Source organism: Pezoporus occidentalis, unplaced genomic scaffold (genome assembly GCF_034315485.1).
Source record: "Pezoporus occidentalis ecotype Australia unplaced genomic scaffold, CSIRO_AGI_Poc_V1 ctg18, whole genome shotgun sequence".
NCBI classification, from domain to species: Eukaryota; Metazoa; Chordata; class Aves; order Psittaciformes; family Psittacidae; genus Pezoporus; species Pezoporus occidentalis.
This window is the reverse complement of record NW_026913640.1, coordinates 518,792-535,034: the sequence shown is the minus strand read 5'-3', so window position 1 is coordinate 535,034 and position 16,243 is coordinate 518,792. Positions and strand designations below refer to the sequence as shown.

The 16,243-nt window shown below is 38.9% G+C and overlaps 1 protein-coding gene across 1 annotated transcript in view; it reads left to right on the top strand.

Annotated features, from left to right (window-relative positions):
• The window catches only part of LOC134161812 (complement C4-like), a 41,879-nt gene that overhangs the window by 19,688 nt on the left and 5,948 nt on the right, over positions 1 to 16,243 (top strand). The window contains exons 19-36 of the mRNA XM_062614984.1: positions 190 to 260; positions 876 to 1,015; positions 2,157 to 2,369; positions 3,741 to 3,792; positions 4,285 to 4,365; positions 5,243 to 5,446; positions 6,935 to 7,010; positions 7,405 to 7,561; positions 7,905 to 8,000; positions 8,321 to 8,489; positions 9,466 to 9,632; positions 10,338 to 10,496; positions 11,082 to 11,141; positions 11,602 to 11,695; positions 12,298 to 12,466; positions 14,061 to 14,148; positions 14,937 to 15,011; positions 15,671 to 15,779. Coding sequence (XP_062470968.1) covers positions 190 to 260; positions 876 to 1,015; positions 2,157 to 2,369; positions 3,741 to 3,792; positions 4,285 to 4,365; positions 5,243 to 5,446; positions 6,935 to 7,010; positions 7,405 to 7,561; positions 7,905 to 8,000; positions 8,321 to 8,489; positions 9,466 to 9,632; positions 10,338 to 10,496; positions 11,082 to 11,141; positions 11,602 to 11,695; positions 12,298 to 12,466; positions 14,061 to 14,148; positions 14,937 to 15,011; positions 15,671 to 15,779 — 2,180 coding nt within the window. The remainder of the gene's footprint in view (positions 1 to 189; positions 261 to 875; positions 1,016 to 2,156; positions 2,370 to 3,740; positions 3,793 to 4,284; positions 4,366 to 5,242; positions 5,447 to 6,934; positions 7,011 to 7,404; positions 7,562 to 7,904; positions 8,001 to 8,320; positions 8,490 to 9,465; positions 9,633 to 10,337; positions 10,497 to 11,081; positions 11,142 to 11,601; positions 11,696 to 12,297; positions 12,467 to 14,060; positions 14,149 to 14,936; positions 15,012 to 15,670; positions 15,780 to 16,243) is intronic.

The window sequence follows — 16,243 nt, the reverse complement described above, 5'->3', positions numbered from 1 at the left end:
TTTACATTTGTACAGTAGAATGTATATAAATATTAGCTTTATCTGATACAGATGACTTCAGAATATTTGCAAGTACTTTCTTTCCACAATTGAGGGACTATTTTTTTCTCTTACAATACTCAAGCTTTGGCAAGTAACGATGTTTACATTTTATCCATACTTCCTAATATATTTTATTTTGCTTCTTAGCATAGAAAATTTTGCTCCTGACTCTATAACTTCCTGGGAAGTTCAAGCAATAAGCATATCTCCACAAAAAGGTATAAGTATTGGGTATTTTATTGTGTTCTTTTTTGTACAGATGAATAAAGAACGTATGTTTTTTAAAACAGAAGTACAGTGTTATGTTGACAGAATGAGACAGCCTGTACTGGAAAGCACAAAAGTATTTTGGTTGTGACATTTACTCCTGTCTTTTATGACATATTTAAGCCCAGCCAGAAATTGAGGGATAAATATTTTTTAATTATTACCATTTATAAAAAACAACACAAAGTGGACTCTGAAGGAGGATGGATTATACAATCAAAACTGTCACTTACTCTTTCCATTCTATAAACAATCTCATTTTAACTTCCACATGGCCAGGAAGCCACAAGAAAGGTAGTGGTAATAACACCCCATTTCATCCAAAAAAGCTACAAACATTCCTGCTAAATTTTACCAACCAAAAACCATGTCAGTGACTCCAGAGGGCAAATCATCTATTCCTGAGATAGGTCTCTAGTGCAGGTGAGTTGAAAGGATATGCCTGTCTCCCTCCCCGGCTCTTGACCTAGTGGATGCCCAGACAATGACTTTTGATTAAACATTCAACTTTTTATCAGCTGATGTTAAGTGTGCAATTCTCAACTCTCTTTTTTTTCTCATCTCAGGATTTTGCATAGCTGAACCCCACACCTTTGCAGTTTTCAAAGCCTTTTTTGTATCCCTGAGATTACCATACTCAGTCAGACGACATGAACAACTAGAAATAAAAGCAGTGATTTACAACTACCTGCCCAATGATGTCCAGGTAGTATTACCACCAACTGTTTTGCTATAGATATCTATCTAGCTAGATGCATGGCTATGTAATAATCTAATGTAAATGACCCAAGCACCTTTCAGTGCCCTCCTGCAGTGCAGATATGGTGCTTCCATTTTGAAATTCTGCCCAAGGACAGGATCCAGTTCTATCTGCTAATCAATTTTAGTGTATAAAACAGATTTTATTTACCATAGTACGCAGCCAAATTCCTTGCCAAATTCCTTGCCTTCTCCCCCTTCACTGAAGCAACCAGCTACTTTTTTGCTGCCTGCCAATCTGGGCAACATGCAGCTGTTGATAAAGCAGATTACACAGGGTATGGGGGTAAATTATGAGCATATAATCCAATGTTAGCCTCAAAATTCATTGTGCATATAATAAAAAGCCACGCTTTTTCTGCATATGACACCTATCCAGCTCTGCATATGGTCACAGTTATCACTGGGCTTAGGGCCTCCATGATCCTCAGGCTGATGCTTATTTTTTCATCTCTTCCTATCTCAGGCAGCTCTGCTTGACCAGCATCTTCTGAACTGCATTGAATGGTGTGCAACTGGGATGTATAAAAATGTGCTATCCTTCTCATTTCCCTGTGGTTCAGGGATAGGCCAAAACTACATTGAAAATTCAGTGTAATGAAGAAATACTATCTGATTTACCTTCACAGCCATAGTCAATGCAGAAAAATATTAACAGACTATATGATCATAGAACAATTTAGGTTGGAAGGGACCTCCAGTGGTCTTAGTCCAACCTGTTTTCCAGAGCAGGTCCAGTTAGATCAGGTTGTTCAAGGGCCCTGTCCAGTTAGGTAATGATACCTCCAAAGATGGAGACTCCACAAACTCTTTGGACAAGCTATGCCAGCATTTGATTACTTCTTGGTGAAAAAGTTTTCCTGTTTTATAAATGGACAATAGTAAACTCAGGTGACTGAAGTGAAAAACGCTTTCTGTCTTGCAAAATGTCTGCATTGCTTGTTTTGCTTTTTTAAGCAAAAACTAGTCTCCTGTTATACTTGTTTCTCATTTTCCATTCTTATCCAGACAGGCATGGTAGAACTGGAATAATTTTCCTGTGTGGTGTTGCACTAGGCCTAATCGTAGGCGTTGCTTTGTTTCTGCAGGTTGTAGTGACAATGGAAGCAGCAAAGGGGCTGTGCACCACAGAGGCTATGGACAAGGCTGTGCAGCAGATTCTGGTGGCTAAAGGGAACTCTGCAACACCAGCCTACTTCTCAGTTGTCCCTCTGACTGTGGGAGATATCCCAATTACTATTGTTACTTTTGAGACATCTTCTGGACACAGTGATAGCATTAGGAAAAACCTCAAAGTTGTGGTAGGTATAACTAGTTGAGGGCAGGCACTTCATGAATCGTAGAACCAACCAGGTTAGAAAAGGTCTTTAAGGTCAAGTTCAACCTTTACCTGAGCACTGCCAAGTCCACCACTAAACCATGTCACTAAGAGCCTTTTCTACTTGGTTTTTGAACACGTCCCCAGGAATATGTGTTTCTGCTGAAATATAACAGTCACTATGCATAGAGCTCTTGTTCAGGGAGTGAAATCATAGAAACATAAGGCTAGAAGCAATCTCAGGAAACCTGTATCTCAGCAAGGACTGAGCTATAGCATGGAGAAGAAATTTAACCCTGTGGTGGGCTTGTGTGTAGTGTATATGGAAAGAATTGTTCTCTACAGCAAAAAAACCATCCTTCTACCTATGACAGAGCAACAACTTCCTTCGTGCAGTCAGTGCCCATCTGATAATCTTTAACTTCCACCTGCTCATCAACATTTGTAAAAATTTTTTGTCCCTTATGTAGCCAAGATTAAATATGTCCCTCTAGTGATGTTTTGAGAAGGAAATACTCTCTGCTAGCCATAAAGTTAAACCCTATTTTATTCCTTCTAGTTAATGTATCTTCAATCTTAATAATTGCATGGGTAAAATACATACAAACAAAAATGTAATAATTATTTAATACCTTACTTCTCTTCCAAAATGATGAAAGGGAGCAGACTTCTAGAAAAGATGACTTTCAAAGGTCAACACTGACAGGCAGACTCACTACAATATGCAAGTCACCCACTGAGAGCTATTTTTAACCCACACAAAAAATGCAATACATAAAACCCTGCACCATTAATGTCAGTGTAATGGAGGTAAAGATGAGGCATGGGGTGCCAGGAACCTGCTGCTGTTACAGGCCATAACTTTTTTAAGGATAGACACAGTCTCAGAGTTCAATGGTACACCAAACAATAAAGGTATTTGTAAAAACAGGTTTATTAAAATAGAAACTGTAAGAAGAGGGATGTATGGAAGTCAGAAGGAAAAAAAAGTTTAAGTTTTACCAACAGAACGAACTCAGAACTCGGTGGATTTCATAGATGATATGAAAATAGGTCCAACTATGAACTTGACTCACAAAGGTGAGAATAAATTTTGAAGTTTAATTTTTCTGGGTTAGTTTTGGTTAAAGGACTTCCATCCAGCGAAATATGTCAATAATACTAATAATTTAAAAAAAATAAAAATAAAAATTTAGTTTGTTTTACCTTTACCTGGTGAGAAATCTCACTCCAAAATTACTTATTTCTGCCACCTGCTGGTCTGGTGAAGTGCAGAGGTTGCACCTTTCATGCAGCCTGCTTTCAGGGGTCAGTGCTTGCGAAAGTTTTGACCTTTCTTTCCTCAATTGTGCAGGCTGAAGGTGTTCTACAGAGAGAAGAAAAGACCTTTTGCATTAACAGTGACTGTAAGTTACAGGCGATGTAAAGCCTGGTGTAAATATCAGATGAGTGCAGTTAAATACCTAATGTATGAGTGCTGTTTTGGTTGACTAGAGCTTGTCACAAATCTCTTAATCTGATACACAGCGAAAGACTCAAAAAAGAAAAATCATTTAATTCTAAATGTTTATAATTTATTTGTATTACTTTTGTATTTCAAAGTACCATTCTTTAAATGTTAAGTAGGCATCTATTTAATTTGCTAATGGTTCTTCTGAGTTATTAAAACCAAGCCTCATTTTAAGCCAAAAAATATTGCTAACAATTGAAAATGAAATAAACTTCAAAAAGAGAAGCACATTTCTTTTCATAAATTTCTTTAACATTTCTGATGACATTTTTGTTGTAATTGCCATCAGCTGTGAGATGCTTAATGAAAAACATGTTCTAAAATTGCAGTTTATATTTTTAGGTTTAAAGAGCCTAGATATAGATCTCTATTTACTATTTGTTTACAGTAAAGTCCCATACACTGGACCTGAACAGACCATCTGATATGGTACCAGATTCTGATAGTCACGTGTTTGTTAGCCTGAAAGGTAAATGTAATTTTTTGTCAATAACTTCTCCATAGGTGGCAAAAGACATCCCCCTTTGTGCTGCTTATTCCTGAATGTCTGGTCTCCGTTCCTTCCTAGTTTTTCTGCTATGGCTCAAATGAGCTGTGATACATGCCCAGATCACAAAACAAAACAGCCCTAAGGCTGTTACAGTACCTTTCCTCTTCCTAATTACTCCTTCTCACTTGTACTGGATAAAATCTTTATGTAGTCCTTTCCCACCTCACTGTGAGCAGGCTAAATTTATGGGAAGGCCAGAGAAGAAGGGAAGGGTTCACTCTCCCTAATAACCTCACACTGAATGTAGGTCTGTAGAAAACTGCTTTAGTCTTCAGAAATAAGGACGTCAGACTGACATATAAGTTCTGGAAAGTTCTGTTTTTCTAAAGGGAAGATACCTACAATAATATATTCATTTAATCAAATAATTTTATACATATATATATACACACATGCATACGTATTTTAAAAACAACTACTAGCAAGTACTCTTATTAATTATTAGAATATTTTTTCCCAGAAAATGAAAGATAATGCATTCTAGACACAATGACTATTGGCTTCCATTTCAAATTGCTGTATTTCCCCCTTTCCTTGCTTCCTTGCCTCCAGTAGTCTCAGGACTATTTCTTCTCCATGCTCCTTTACTGCTCCAGTTTCCTTTCTCCAGCTTTCCCAGGGCCTGGAACCTTTTTCTCATCCATCTTTACAAAGTCTTAAGTAGCTGAAAAGAGTATTTAATGAGAAGTATCAGGCCATGCTGGAGTGCCAACCTATAGTTAGTATGTCCTTTCTTCATGTTGCACTAGCAAGCTTTACATGTGATATGTACTATGGCTTGTATTTTTTCCAACAGGAAATATTATGGACGAGTCTGTTGGAAATTGTCTTAGTCTCAGTGGAGTTGAGAAACTTATTCAAGTGCCCACAGGCTGTGCAGAGCAAACAATGGTGAAAATGGCCCCTGCAGTCTATGCAATTGAGTACCTGAATGCCAGTGAGCAGTGGGTGAACTTTAATCCTCAACAGAAGGAGGAAGCCATTAGCATGATTGAAAAAGGTATGAAAAAAAAAAAAACAAAAAAATAAACAACAAAAACAAAACCAGAGAACAACCTACAGCATCTTTGTTATCGTCTTTCACTGAATCTTGCCAAAGGACTGAGCATTGTCTTAACATAGGCACACAAAAATGCCTCTGATAATCTGCAGACAGACATGAGAACAGAGCTGATGAGGGTTTAGAAGACTAATTGCCCACATCCGACATTGTGCAGTATTGACATTCACAGTCCACCCTCCTTCTTGCCTAATTCAGAAGCAGAAAGTAAAATCTGAGCTGATCAATGTCAACTCTTTTCAGAGTAAATGGACAGAAAAGGCCAGTTGTTCATTTCCTCCTAATGTAGATGTGCAAAACAGATCAAGACAAATCATGTTCTAAAAGTCCTTATTTCTCCCCATGGATCATAGACAGTCCTTAGGATGGCCAGTTGAGATGGAGATACCCCTGCTGGAGACGTCTCTACTTGGCAAGAGAAGTATCACTAAGGAAACTTCCTGTAGTAGTTATGGTATTCAAATTTTCTCTTCCACACTCATGTATTCATTACATGAGATAGAATGACTCCAGCAGCCTTGGACCAACCCAGGAGGGAATTTCCTTAGGGAGAGGGCAGCTGCAAGGCTGCTTCTTAAAGAGCACGCTTGAAGACATGATCCAACTGTACAGCAAAGCCAGGACCATAGCATGCGGAAGCATAGGTGTTTCAGCTCACAGGGACTAACACAGAGCCCAAGTTACCAGTATTGCTTTTTCTAACTAGAATGGTGTGCGCATGGCATAAAGCAATATAACGCACCTGCTTTCAAGATCTTTGGACAACATGTGACACACATTTCATCAGTGAAAAATAAGGGTATAAACAGAGACAGAAACATGTTAACAGTAGCTGAATTGAGGTCTTTTTGCTTATTTATCTAAGACTGCCTAAAGTGACATAAAGTGCTGCTGATGAGTATTTGGTATTGTCAGGAGCATTTAGTCCCTATGTTATGCTTTTATTAATTCTTATTGAAGTTCACCAGAGTAGAAAATGAGTTGTGTAGCTATGATACACACTTTGTCAAGATAATCACAGTCAAGATCAGAGTCCACAAATCATGATTTCTAAGCCTATGTCTGACCCAGGAGTTGATGGTTTGTATATTTTTTTGATTCTATGCACCATGAAGTCAGGAGCTTGAAAAATTTTCAGTAGTAGGAAATAAGTTTCCCAAGATTCACTGCACAGAAAATGCTTTCTAACTACAGATGCCTGCAGTTTTCAGGCTATTCTCATGGCTCAATTAAGTCAAATAAGACAGAGCACCTTCTGTCAGAGGCCTGCTGATACAATCATTTCCTCTTTAATGTACCAGTGAAGACCTCCATGTACTCTTCCACTAGTCAATACTGAACATGTCCCTGTTAATACAAGCAAGGTATCAAAATGCCTGAGAAGTATATGTATCCTCTGAACAATTACGTGCTGTTCTGTTCATGCAGGTTATACTAGAATTCTTGAGTTTCAGAAGGCAGATGGATCCTATGGAGCATTTAAACGAACTCCCAGTAGTGTATGGTAAGTGTATATTTCTTTTTCTTTTTTTTTTTTTTCTCCAAAATAACTCTGTTATCATTTGATGCATCAGAAGCTGGATCTAGAGGAGCTGGATTTTAAATTCTTCTGGGCATGGTGCTGCCTGTATAACTGTCATAGATCATCAGCTCTGTAAGTCTCTGAGCATATTTAGTCCTTGATGGAGGAGATTTGTATTGAGCAACTGATGATTGTTTTGCATTTGCCACAAACTAGAAATTTTCACACTGATGACAAGTAATAACTCACTAGATTCCAGTGAGTGCACTGTATCGAATATGAGCCTATGTACAAAATTAGTGTGTTTCTTTTCCTGCCAATACAGTCTTCTATAAATATCTGCCAGCACATGTTTGAAAAATTTTCTTTTGTGCAGGTTAACTGCATTCATTGTTAAAGTACTCACAAGGAGCAGAGAATACACTAGTGTCCAAGACAGTCACATACGCAACTCAATTTCCTATTTGGTCAATCAACAGCAGCCAGATGATTCATTCCATGACTATCACCCAGTATTGGACAGAACTATGCAAGTAGGTCATCTCTATTTACAAGAATTTGTTGCATATCTAGGGCTGTTAGGATTTAAAGGAATATTGTGACTTGTTGAATAACAAGAAACGTATATAAAGAAAAGAAACCTGTACTGTAAGAAGTACAAAATCTGTAATGTAAGAATAACTTGTTAAAAGGTCTGTTATAGCAAAGATGCATAGCTAGCCTTCACCACATTTATCGTCTAATCCAGTCTTAGATCATTTTGTAGCTGACCTATGCCTTTAGAGCACTTGGGAAATTAATCCCGAGATCCTTGTGCTTCGTAAAAATGTGTACATGTACATTTAACTTTTCCCTTTTTCATGTTTCATCTTTCAGGGTGGCATTGGGTCAGCAGAAGAGGATTTGGCTTTGACAGCCTTTGTAACTATAGCCCTGCAACAGACTTTACAGGTCTTCAAGTCACCTGATGTGGTAGGAAGCCTGACTGTTCAAGTTTGAAGGCTATTGCAAACAGCACGACCACCCTGCTGTTTTTAAGTATTGCAAATGAGGAAGTAAAAGTCTGTTTACAGTCTATGGTGGATAGGAAAAGATACTGTGGCCTAATGTACAAGGTGTTTCGACCTACACTCTCCATCATCAATAGCTTTAATCACTATATTATTATAAAATTATTAAATTTTTCTCAAAAATTACTGCAATGAAGTATTCTAATTTCCTAATACTCTCCCAGCAGCAACAGTTAATAGGCCTGAATGACCTTTATAAATGGATCCATTTTGTTTTCACAGGTACAAGCGATTAGAGGAGCAGTGGCTTACATGAAAAATCAGCTTTCAAGAAATACTAACTGCTATTCTACAGCTGTCACTGCTTATGCTCTGACGCTTGTGCAGTCTGATAGTAAAGAAGCCCAGTCTGCAAAAGAAAAATTAAGGGGCTGTTCTGTTTTTGATGCAGGTACTGGTGACCATTCTTAAAAGTTCAGTTAGAAAGCACTTTTCCTAATTCAAGCACTTTGAGCATTCTTACATGAGCAAACCAAATTCACATAAATGAAGACACATTAGCTTTACAGAGGCATGTATGTGCATGGGTAATATCCTTAAGTTACATAATTGAATATTTCAATGCTGAAATTGTAATATGTCATTTGTATAACTAATATCACTATAAAGTAACAGCTTAGCATTGTGAACTTTGGGTTGTCACCTCATCTGATACTGGAATTGGACAGAATCATGCTAAATAGTCATTTAACTTTTCTTCTTCTTCTGCTGTCTACAGAATTTTCCACACCCCTAAACTGCATTTAAAACCAACCAAAAAAAAAAAGTCCAAGCCAGCTTGGAATAAGAAATTTTGATGGGTAAATAAGAATGGTAAATGAGCTACATATGGCAGCAGTCTAGACTGGATTTGTGATCAACAGACAAGCTGCCTTTTCCAGCCCCAGACCAGTTCTGTGTGTTTTGTTCCAGGTCCACATGGTTGTAACCTCTCCCCCCATCAGCGGGCAGCTGTGGTCAGTGCTGAGTCAGTTGATTAAGTGGCTTCACTGCCACACTATTAATTTCTCCTAATTCATTTGGTAAATACATTATAGTTTAATATCCATAGTTCAAGCAAGACTGGATTTCTGGGCATAATTAATACTATTATCCATCAGGGACCACCCTGATATCAGTGTTACCACTCTACCAGATTGATGTCACTGTACAATGGGATCATTAAACTATGGTCTAATGGGCTTAGAATTTTGGATAAGTCAAAATTGAAAATTGTTTCCTTTTCCATTGTCTTTACTGTCCAAATGGTTTGTTGCTCTTATGACAGCTCCTCAGCACTATGATATGAAATATCTCCTGTGTAGAACAATAGCTATTTTGGGCAAATGTCTTTACCAAGGGGATTCAGCACTGAGTTATTCTTGCAGCAACGCAGCAACGCCACTGGGGAAATGGCAATGATGCAGTCTCAGTGGAAACCACTGCCTATGCATTGCTTCAAACGTTGCTCCTGAAAGACATGGAGTACGCAAAGCCTATTGCTACGTGGCTGACAGAAAGAAGGAACTATGGTGGAGGATACTGCTCTACACAGGTGCCTGACCAACAGTCTGCTTGGAGTTTCAGGGGGAGGGAACTAAACAGAAGCCCCATAAAGACTTCTTCATTTAGATTGGACAGTATCATAACAGTTGATAATAGAATCATAGAATGGTTTGGGTTGGAAGGGACCTTAAAGATCACCTGGTTCCAACTCCCCTGCCTTCCAAGTTGCTCAAAGGCCCACTCAACCTGGCCTTGAATACTTCCAGGGATGGGGCATCCACATCTCTGGGGAGCATGTTCCAGTGTCTCACTACTCTCATAGTGAAGAATTTCTTCCTCATATCTAATCTAAATCTCTCCTCTTTTGGCTTAAAGCCATTCCCTCTTGTTCTATCCCTACATACACTTGTAAAAGATTTCTGGCAATCCCAAACCTGTTTGGTGTATGAAGCACTAAAAATTTTGCTCATTAATAAAACTGGGCCAAAATAAAATGGATATAAGCAAGCAAATATTCTTTGTCATTATGAAGACTTACGATAAATGAAGGTCAGAACTCCAGTGGTTTTAGCATTTAAATTATAAAAAAAGAAGCTGGAAAATGAGGTGAATAGTCTGTGCATGGAAAAATATTTCAAAGCAGCAAAATACATAAAACTGAAGAATAGCGCCAGGTTACTGATCATGTCATCTTACATACTGTTGAAATAATTTGGCATAATTGCTAGTTATTTTGCATTTCTTTCTCACTTAGGACACAGTGGTGGCCCTAGAAGCTCTGTCAGCATACAGCATACAGACATTGAACACTAGTCCCACCAACCTGACTGTAAAACTGGGAACACCTGGAAGACAAAAAGACTATAGTATTACTCTGACTGATACTGATGAAGCAATTCAGAAGGAGCTAGAGGTACACAATCATCCATTGCTTCAAGCTTTATTTCCTCAAACAGGAGAAACATTGGCTCATCTGGTTTAGGTTTTCCCATGTTAAACAATTATGATGTAGCTGGTTTATAATAGTTTTAATATCTTAATCTGTAAAACAGAATCTTTTTAAAGAATAAAAAAAATCAACAGAAGTTTAGCAGCACACTTCAGAGGCTCTCTCAGACCTCTTAGAGGATTTTGGTGATGCGAATCTCCCCCAGTAGTGAAGAGCAGCCAGGAGCCCAAGTCTTGCTAGGGAATAAGGAAGAGGTAGGACATTCTGATATTCAGTGTGTAGGGACCTGTTAAGATGTCAAATCCATGCTACAGAGGAGAGAATAAGTTGGGAAAATATGTCTCCTGGGACCCAGAACAGTAGCGCAGTATATTAAAAATCTTATGACACAAGGTCTCATAACTCCTTCTACAGCTAAAGGTTTTCCCTACCCCAGTTCTTCAGGTTAAAGGAATAGAAGAGTACTAAGACTGCAGGAAAAAATAGATCAAATGCTGATCACAGACTAAACTTTTTCTTTATTTTTTTTCTTTTTGCCTTTGTCTGCAGTTTGAACTTGGAAGAAAACTTGAAGTGTCTGTACATGGCAGAGGAAATGGAACAATGAGTGTAAGCTCTAAATCAGAATTTCAGAGTCCAGATGGACTTCTTTTAATCCCTTTCTGAAAACAGCATAAGAAATTACTCGCCATGGCTTTATCCTTCCTGTTCCTACCTCCAATTTTCTAAAATTCAGGGCTTACAGACTACCCATCAGGGCAAACAATTTTAAGTGCTTTTAACTTTAAGTTCACTAAATGTCAATGCTGATAGAGGTGGCTGTAGTTTGAAAGACCCCCTTTGTGCCTGGAAATGGAGAGTTATCTCTGAGGTGCCACACTATTTGTGATTTGCACTTGAGACCTCTCCTGCTTATATCCATGACAGTCATCTGCAACTAGTATGTGTCTCTGGGAGACCGGTGTTTCTCTCCACACTCGCATCAACATTTGCTGAAACCCTGGATGAGTAAATCCTTTGTCATTTAAATAATATTTTTAGTGTTTTTCTGTTTATGTGTTCATCTTAGATATTAAAAGTGTACTGGTCATCTGAGCTGAAGAACGACACATGTAATGATTTGATTTTGACGGTGGAAATGGAAGGGAACATTAAGTACTCTGGTGAGTGAAAAGGGAAGAGGTTGGGTCTCAAAGGTGACACATATAGACAGCTGCTGATGATACTCAGTGGCTTTCCAAACTTGGAAAGTGCAAACAAATGAATGAAACAAGGAAAGAGAGAGGCCTCTGAACTTTACCTCAACATTGTTTCTTTCAGCTTATTAATATTTTTGAATAGTTCAATAATTATCTGAGCGACTGTAGGTGCAGCAAGTACCTAATAGATACACAAGTACTATTAGTAACTCATCTTTGTTATTGGGAGGCAATACTGGGAGACCACCTTTCATGGTGCTCCTGACTACCACAAAAGGAGAGCCCAGCTCAGTTCCCTGGATAATAAGGGACCCACCATGTGGACTGTCCTTTACATATTTACGCATAGCTTAGACCCCATTATTAGCTAGATCTGTTGGTTATTCTCTACCCCTAAAATTTTAACTCTGAATTAATTAGAAATGCTGAGATGGTATACAGCAAACTTACAAAAGCCATAGACATCGCATGGCTGCCCACTGGTATTTCTCATTATACAAAAAGAAGCCAAGTTATCAGGTCCTCAGTCAAATTTGTGCATGGCTGACCATGTCTGTCACCTCCAGAAAATGCATACTACGATGAAAACAATGATTATGAGGACTCATTTGATGCAGAAAACAGCACGTTTGAGCCACAGTCTGAAATAGAGTGGTTTGATATCCACAGCAGAAGGAAAAGGGATGTGATCCTTCCCAGTAAATCAGAACTGCTGCAGTACAAAGTCTGTGTCAGGTAGGTCTGCAAGATCAGCTCTTCATTATAAAATGCATTAATTTTTTTTGCAATTCTTCTTGGTCACCCTCATCACATCTGCAAGCTCAGCATCCAACCTGGTGATCTTTTGTGAGTACACACAGGATGAGTGTGCCCTCTTTCCCATGGCAGAAGAAAGGGTTTCCACACAGAGTATTAGGTTTACACAGTTTACATAGACCTCAAATGTTCATTGCAGGTTCTGCCCCATCAGACTCTGGGGAAACTCTAAAGTGCCTGGCTGGCTAATCATTAGAAGTCTTTTACTAAATAAAGTAGATGTGACTGGAATACAGTAATAACACATTTACAGAGTTTTATGTCTTTCTGGAGAGATGCTGTTACTTCCTTCATGGGCACATTCTGGCCTCATAAAAAATGAAAAAATGTCACTACTATCTGGGAGACAAGGAAGCACAAGGGATATTCTGTTGTGGCAACCAAGAAGTAGGCAAGGACAGAGTTAGTGAAAAGAAATCCTCCCATGCAGAGTAGCACTGAAACATTTGGGTTTACTCCCTTTCACAGCCTGGCAAGGGTCACAGGAGCACAAAGCGGTGGCTGTCCTGAGCTCCCCTTCTAGAGAGATGAAGAGTGGCAGAAGCAGGTTTTGCTTCCCAGGAGAATTTAGCTTTTCCACTGAGTTTTGACAAAGCCTCAGAGACAGTGGTTTTTGTCCCCTCTCCCAGACAGTGGCATTAACAATGAGGGGAGGACTGGAGTTACCCTAATTCCTCGATTTCACTCTCCCTAGTTAAATGTGTGTTCAGTGATTCGTGTGCTGGCTGAAACACCATTTTCCCCATTAATTGCTGTGTAACATTCATCAACTGTCAGATCTACTGTTCTGCAGGACTTTGCTGAGTGTTAGGGTGAGGCTTAAACAATAATGTGAAGCTCCCTTTGTTGTAGTCAAGACACAGGAGAGAAACTGAAGGCACTGACTACATAAACAAACATCTTCTCTGCACCATAGTATACCTCCTATGAGAAAAGGAATACCAAAATAAGTTTCTGAAGTAATGCTAAGTGTATGCAGAATATCTAACTGCAATGTACCCTATGTGAACGTAGAACGACTTAATTTTCTAGCAATAATGCAACTATCTGATTTTTGAGAAGAAAAAAATTAGAAAAGATTGGAAATCTAATGTATTTACCTAACGGATAGTTACAGCATTGAAGACTGGATAAACTCAATTCCTGTCTCCACACTCTAAATTATAGAGAACAGATACTATGTCAGTGCTGTTTGCCTTCCCTGTCTTCAACAGTGCTTTCATGGTGGGATGAACCTTTGAAGGTGATTGTTTTCTGCCTATCAACTGTAAAGAAAGCCTAGATGACAAGCTCAGGCAAGACACCTGAGTTTTTGGTGACCATTTGACAAGCTTAAATCACTAATTTTGCTTCATGACTTTTAATGAGGCAGCAACTAAATTTCAAATCAAAATTCACTTAGGAAAATTATATAGAGCAAAATATTTTGTTTCACCATTAGCAAACCTGAAGAGCCAAACTTTTCAGAGCAAGCTAGTGCAGATGTTCTCTGGTAATGGTCTCCCTTATAAAGGTCCACAGGTTCCAATCCACCAAAGATGTCCCTGGTAGATCTCTCTCTACTGAGTGGCTTGGAGCCTGACACAAAGGATCTCGATCAGGTTAGAAACACACTTTTATGTTCAATCTTCTATAGCCTTTTCTATAAAAAAAATTGTCTTCTCCAATATTACCTATATTAGAATAGAGAAGGGAAAACAGATTTTTGGATAGACATATTTTCATTAGAATAGTTAATGTTGGAAGGGACCTTAAGATCATCAAGCTCCAACCCCCCTGCCACACTACACCATGTCACCCGAGGCCCTGTCCAACCTGGCCTTGAACACTGCCAGGGATGGAGCATTCACAACTTCCTTGGGCAACCCATTCCAGTGCCTCACCACTCATTATTCTTGTTCTAATAAATATTTGCTGAATATGTACAAGAAATTAAAAACTTGTGGTGAACAGAGTTCAGCCTTCTCAGCTCCTTCTAATAGAAATTAAAGCAAGGCAGAGCAGAGCACCTAAATATATGCCCATCCTTAACACATATTTCTTCACCTTTGACACTGTTGTCCTGCGACATCCCAGGACATTTTGTCCTGTGCTTGCAGAGGAGAAAGCAAGCACATCTTCTTGAGCTGGTTGTTGGGAGGGCACAGTGACAGGTTGATGAGCCACAGCGCTCTGCAAAGGTGGCTGCATAGTTTTGGGTTCCAGAGCCTGCTTAGCTGGGGAAGGTTTGTCCAGCTTCACGCTCTCAGAGACTGTCTCCCTTAAGGAGGAAGAAAGAGTGCAGAATAAAGCAAACAGCTGAACAATGCAAACCAGAGTATAAAGGGTAGTAGCAAAGTTGTTCCCGTTGTGCTAGGGCTTTGTTCTCATTTTATTTGTTTTCCTGCAGTTGGTGAGGTCTTCAGACCAGTACATTCAGCACTATGAGTACAAGGAAGGAAAGGTTTTGCTATACTTTGGTGAGGTAAGCAAACCCAATGATTTTCCAATCTCTGCCATTTCAGATAGCATATATAAATTTCTTTTTAAATCTAGTCATTATTGGTTTTCACACTCCATTACCTTCCTTTGATTTTTGTGATATATTATTATTGAACAGCTCAGTTGAAACAGGGTGGAGAAGTGAAACCTTCATCCTCCACCTTTCTATATTCCAGGAGATGTAGTCCATGTTTGAAATCTAAGCTTTGGCCAAAAAAGACAAGTCCTCTCTACTCAGAAGAGATGCTTTTTGTCCAGCATTAAAATAGTGTTACAGTATTGGATAGGCTGTGTACATATATTACAACCACTACTTATATGCAAGGTGGCTTTAGCCAAAAGCAGGAAAGTAAACCCCGAAGTAGTGAAGATGTGAGCCTGGAACGGACAGTTTCAGGGAGAGAAGACTTGCACACATCTCACAAAACTACCTTTACCAGGCTTATCTCATCCACAAAGTCTCCCAATAAAATCTTGGAAGGAAATGCCTTCTTCAAGTTGAGACTGCAGCTACTAGGATTAACTCACCTGTCCCATCAGAAGCAAGCATTCAGCAGCTATTACAGGCAGCAATGAATAAGGAACTGACTGGGCAGAAAGAGTTAATTTACTCGTCATAACTATTGTTCTTTTTTCCTCCAGATTACAAGCGGACCAGACCCAGATTGTATATCATTTGGGGCAAAGCAAATCAATCCCATGGGCTTGGTTCAGCCAGCAAATGCCATCCTTTATGATTTTTACAACCCAGGTAAGGGCACAGAAAAATCATACATAACTGATTGCAAAAGAGATCCTCAAGAACAAACTCCAGTCCATAGCAAGGTGGTTTCGATATAGTGTGTGAAACCACATGATTTTGTTGAGTGTTAATATAACCTGCCTCGAATCCTGTCTCTTCTACTGCCATGGCTTAAGACAATCTAAATAGAGATCCTCTCGGGAAGGTTTTTTATTGTAAATGAACTGAAAATACAAACTTTTACACTCACAGTTTTTTTAATCAGGTTTCCTGAGTTCCTGTTTCTTATGGTGCTTTTAATTGTGCTCCATTCACATTTCTTTTTGGCTAGGCTGTCTTTCTATGCCTCTGAGATTGGCAACCCTAGAAGTTTGCCTTATGTACTGTGTTTGCTGGGGGAATCGGTTTCATTCCCCGCTCAAAGGTTAAATGTAAATCATCCCCATTTGGCAGAGTTATGTAAACAATATTTG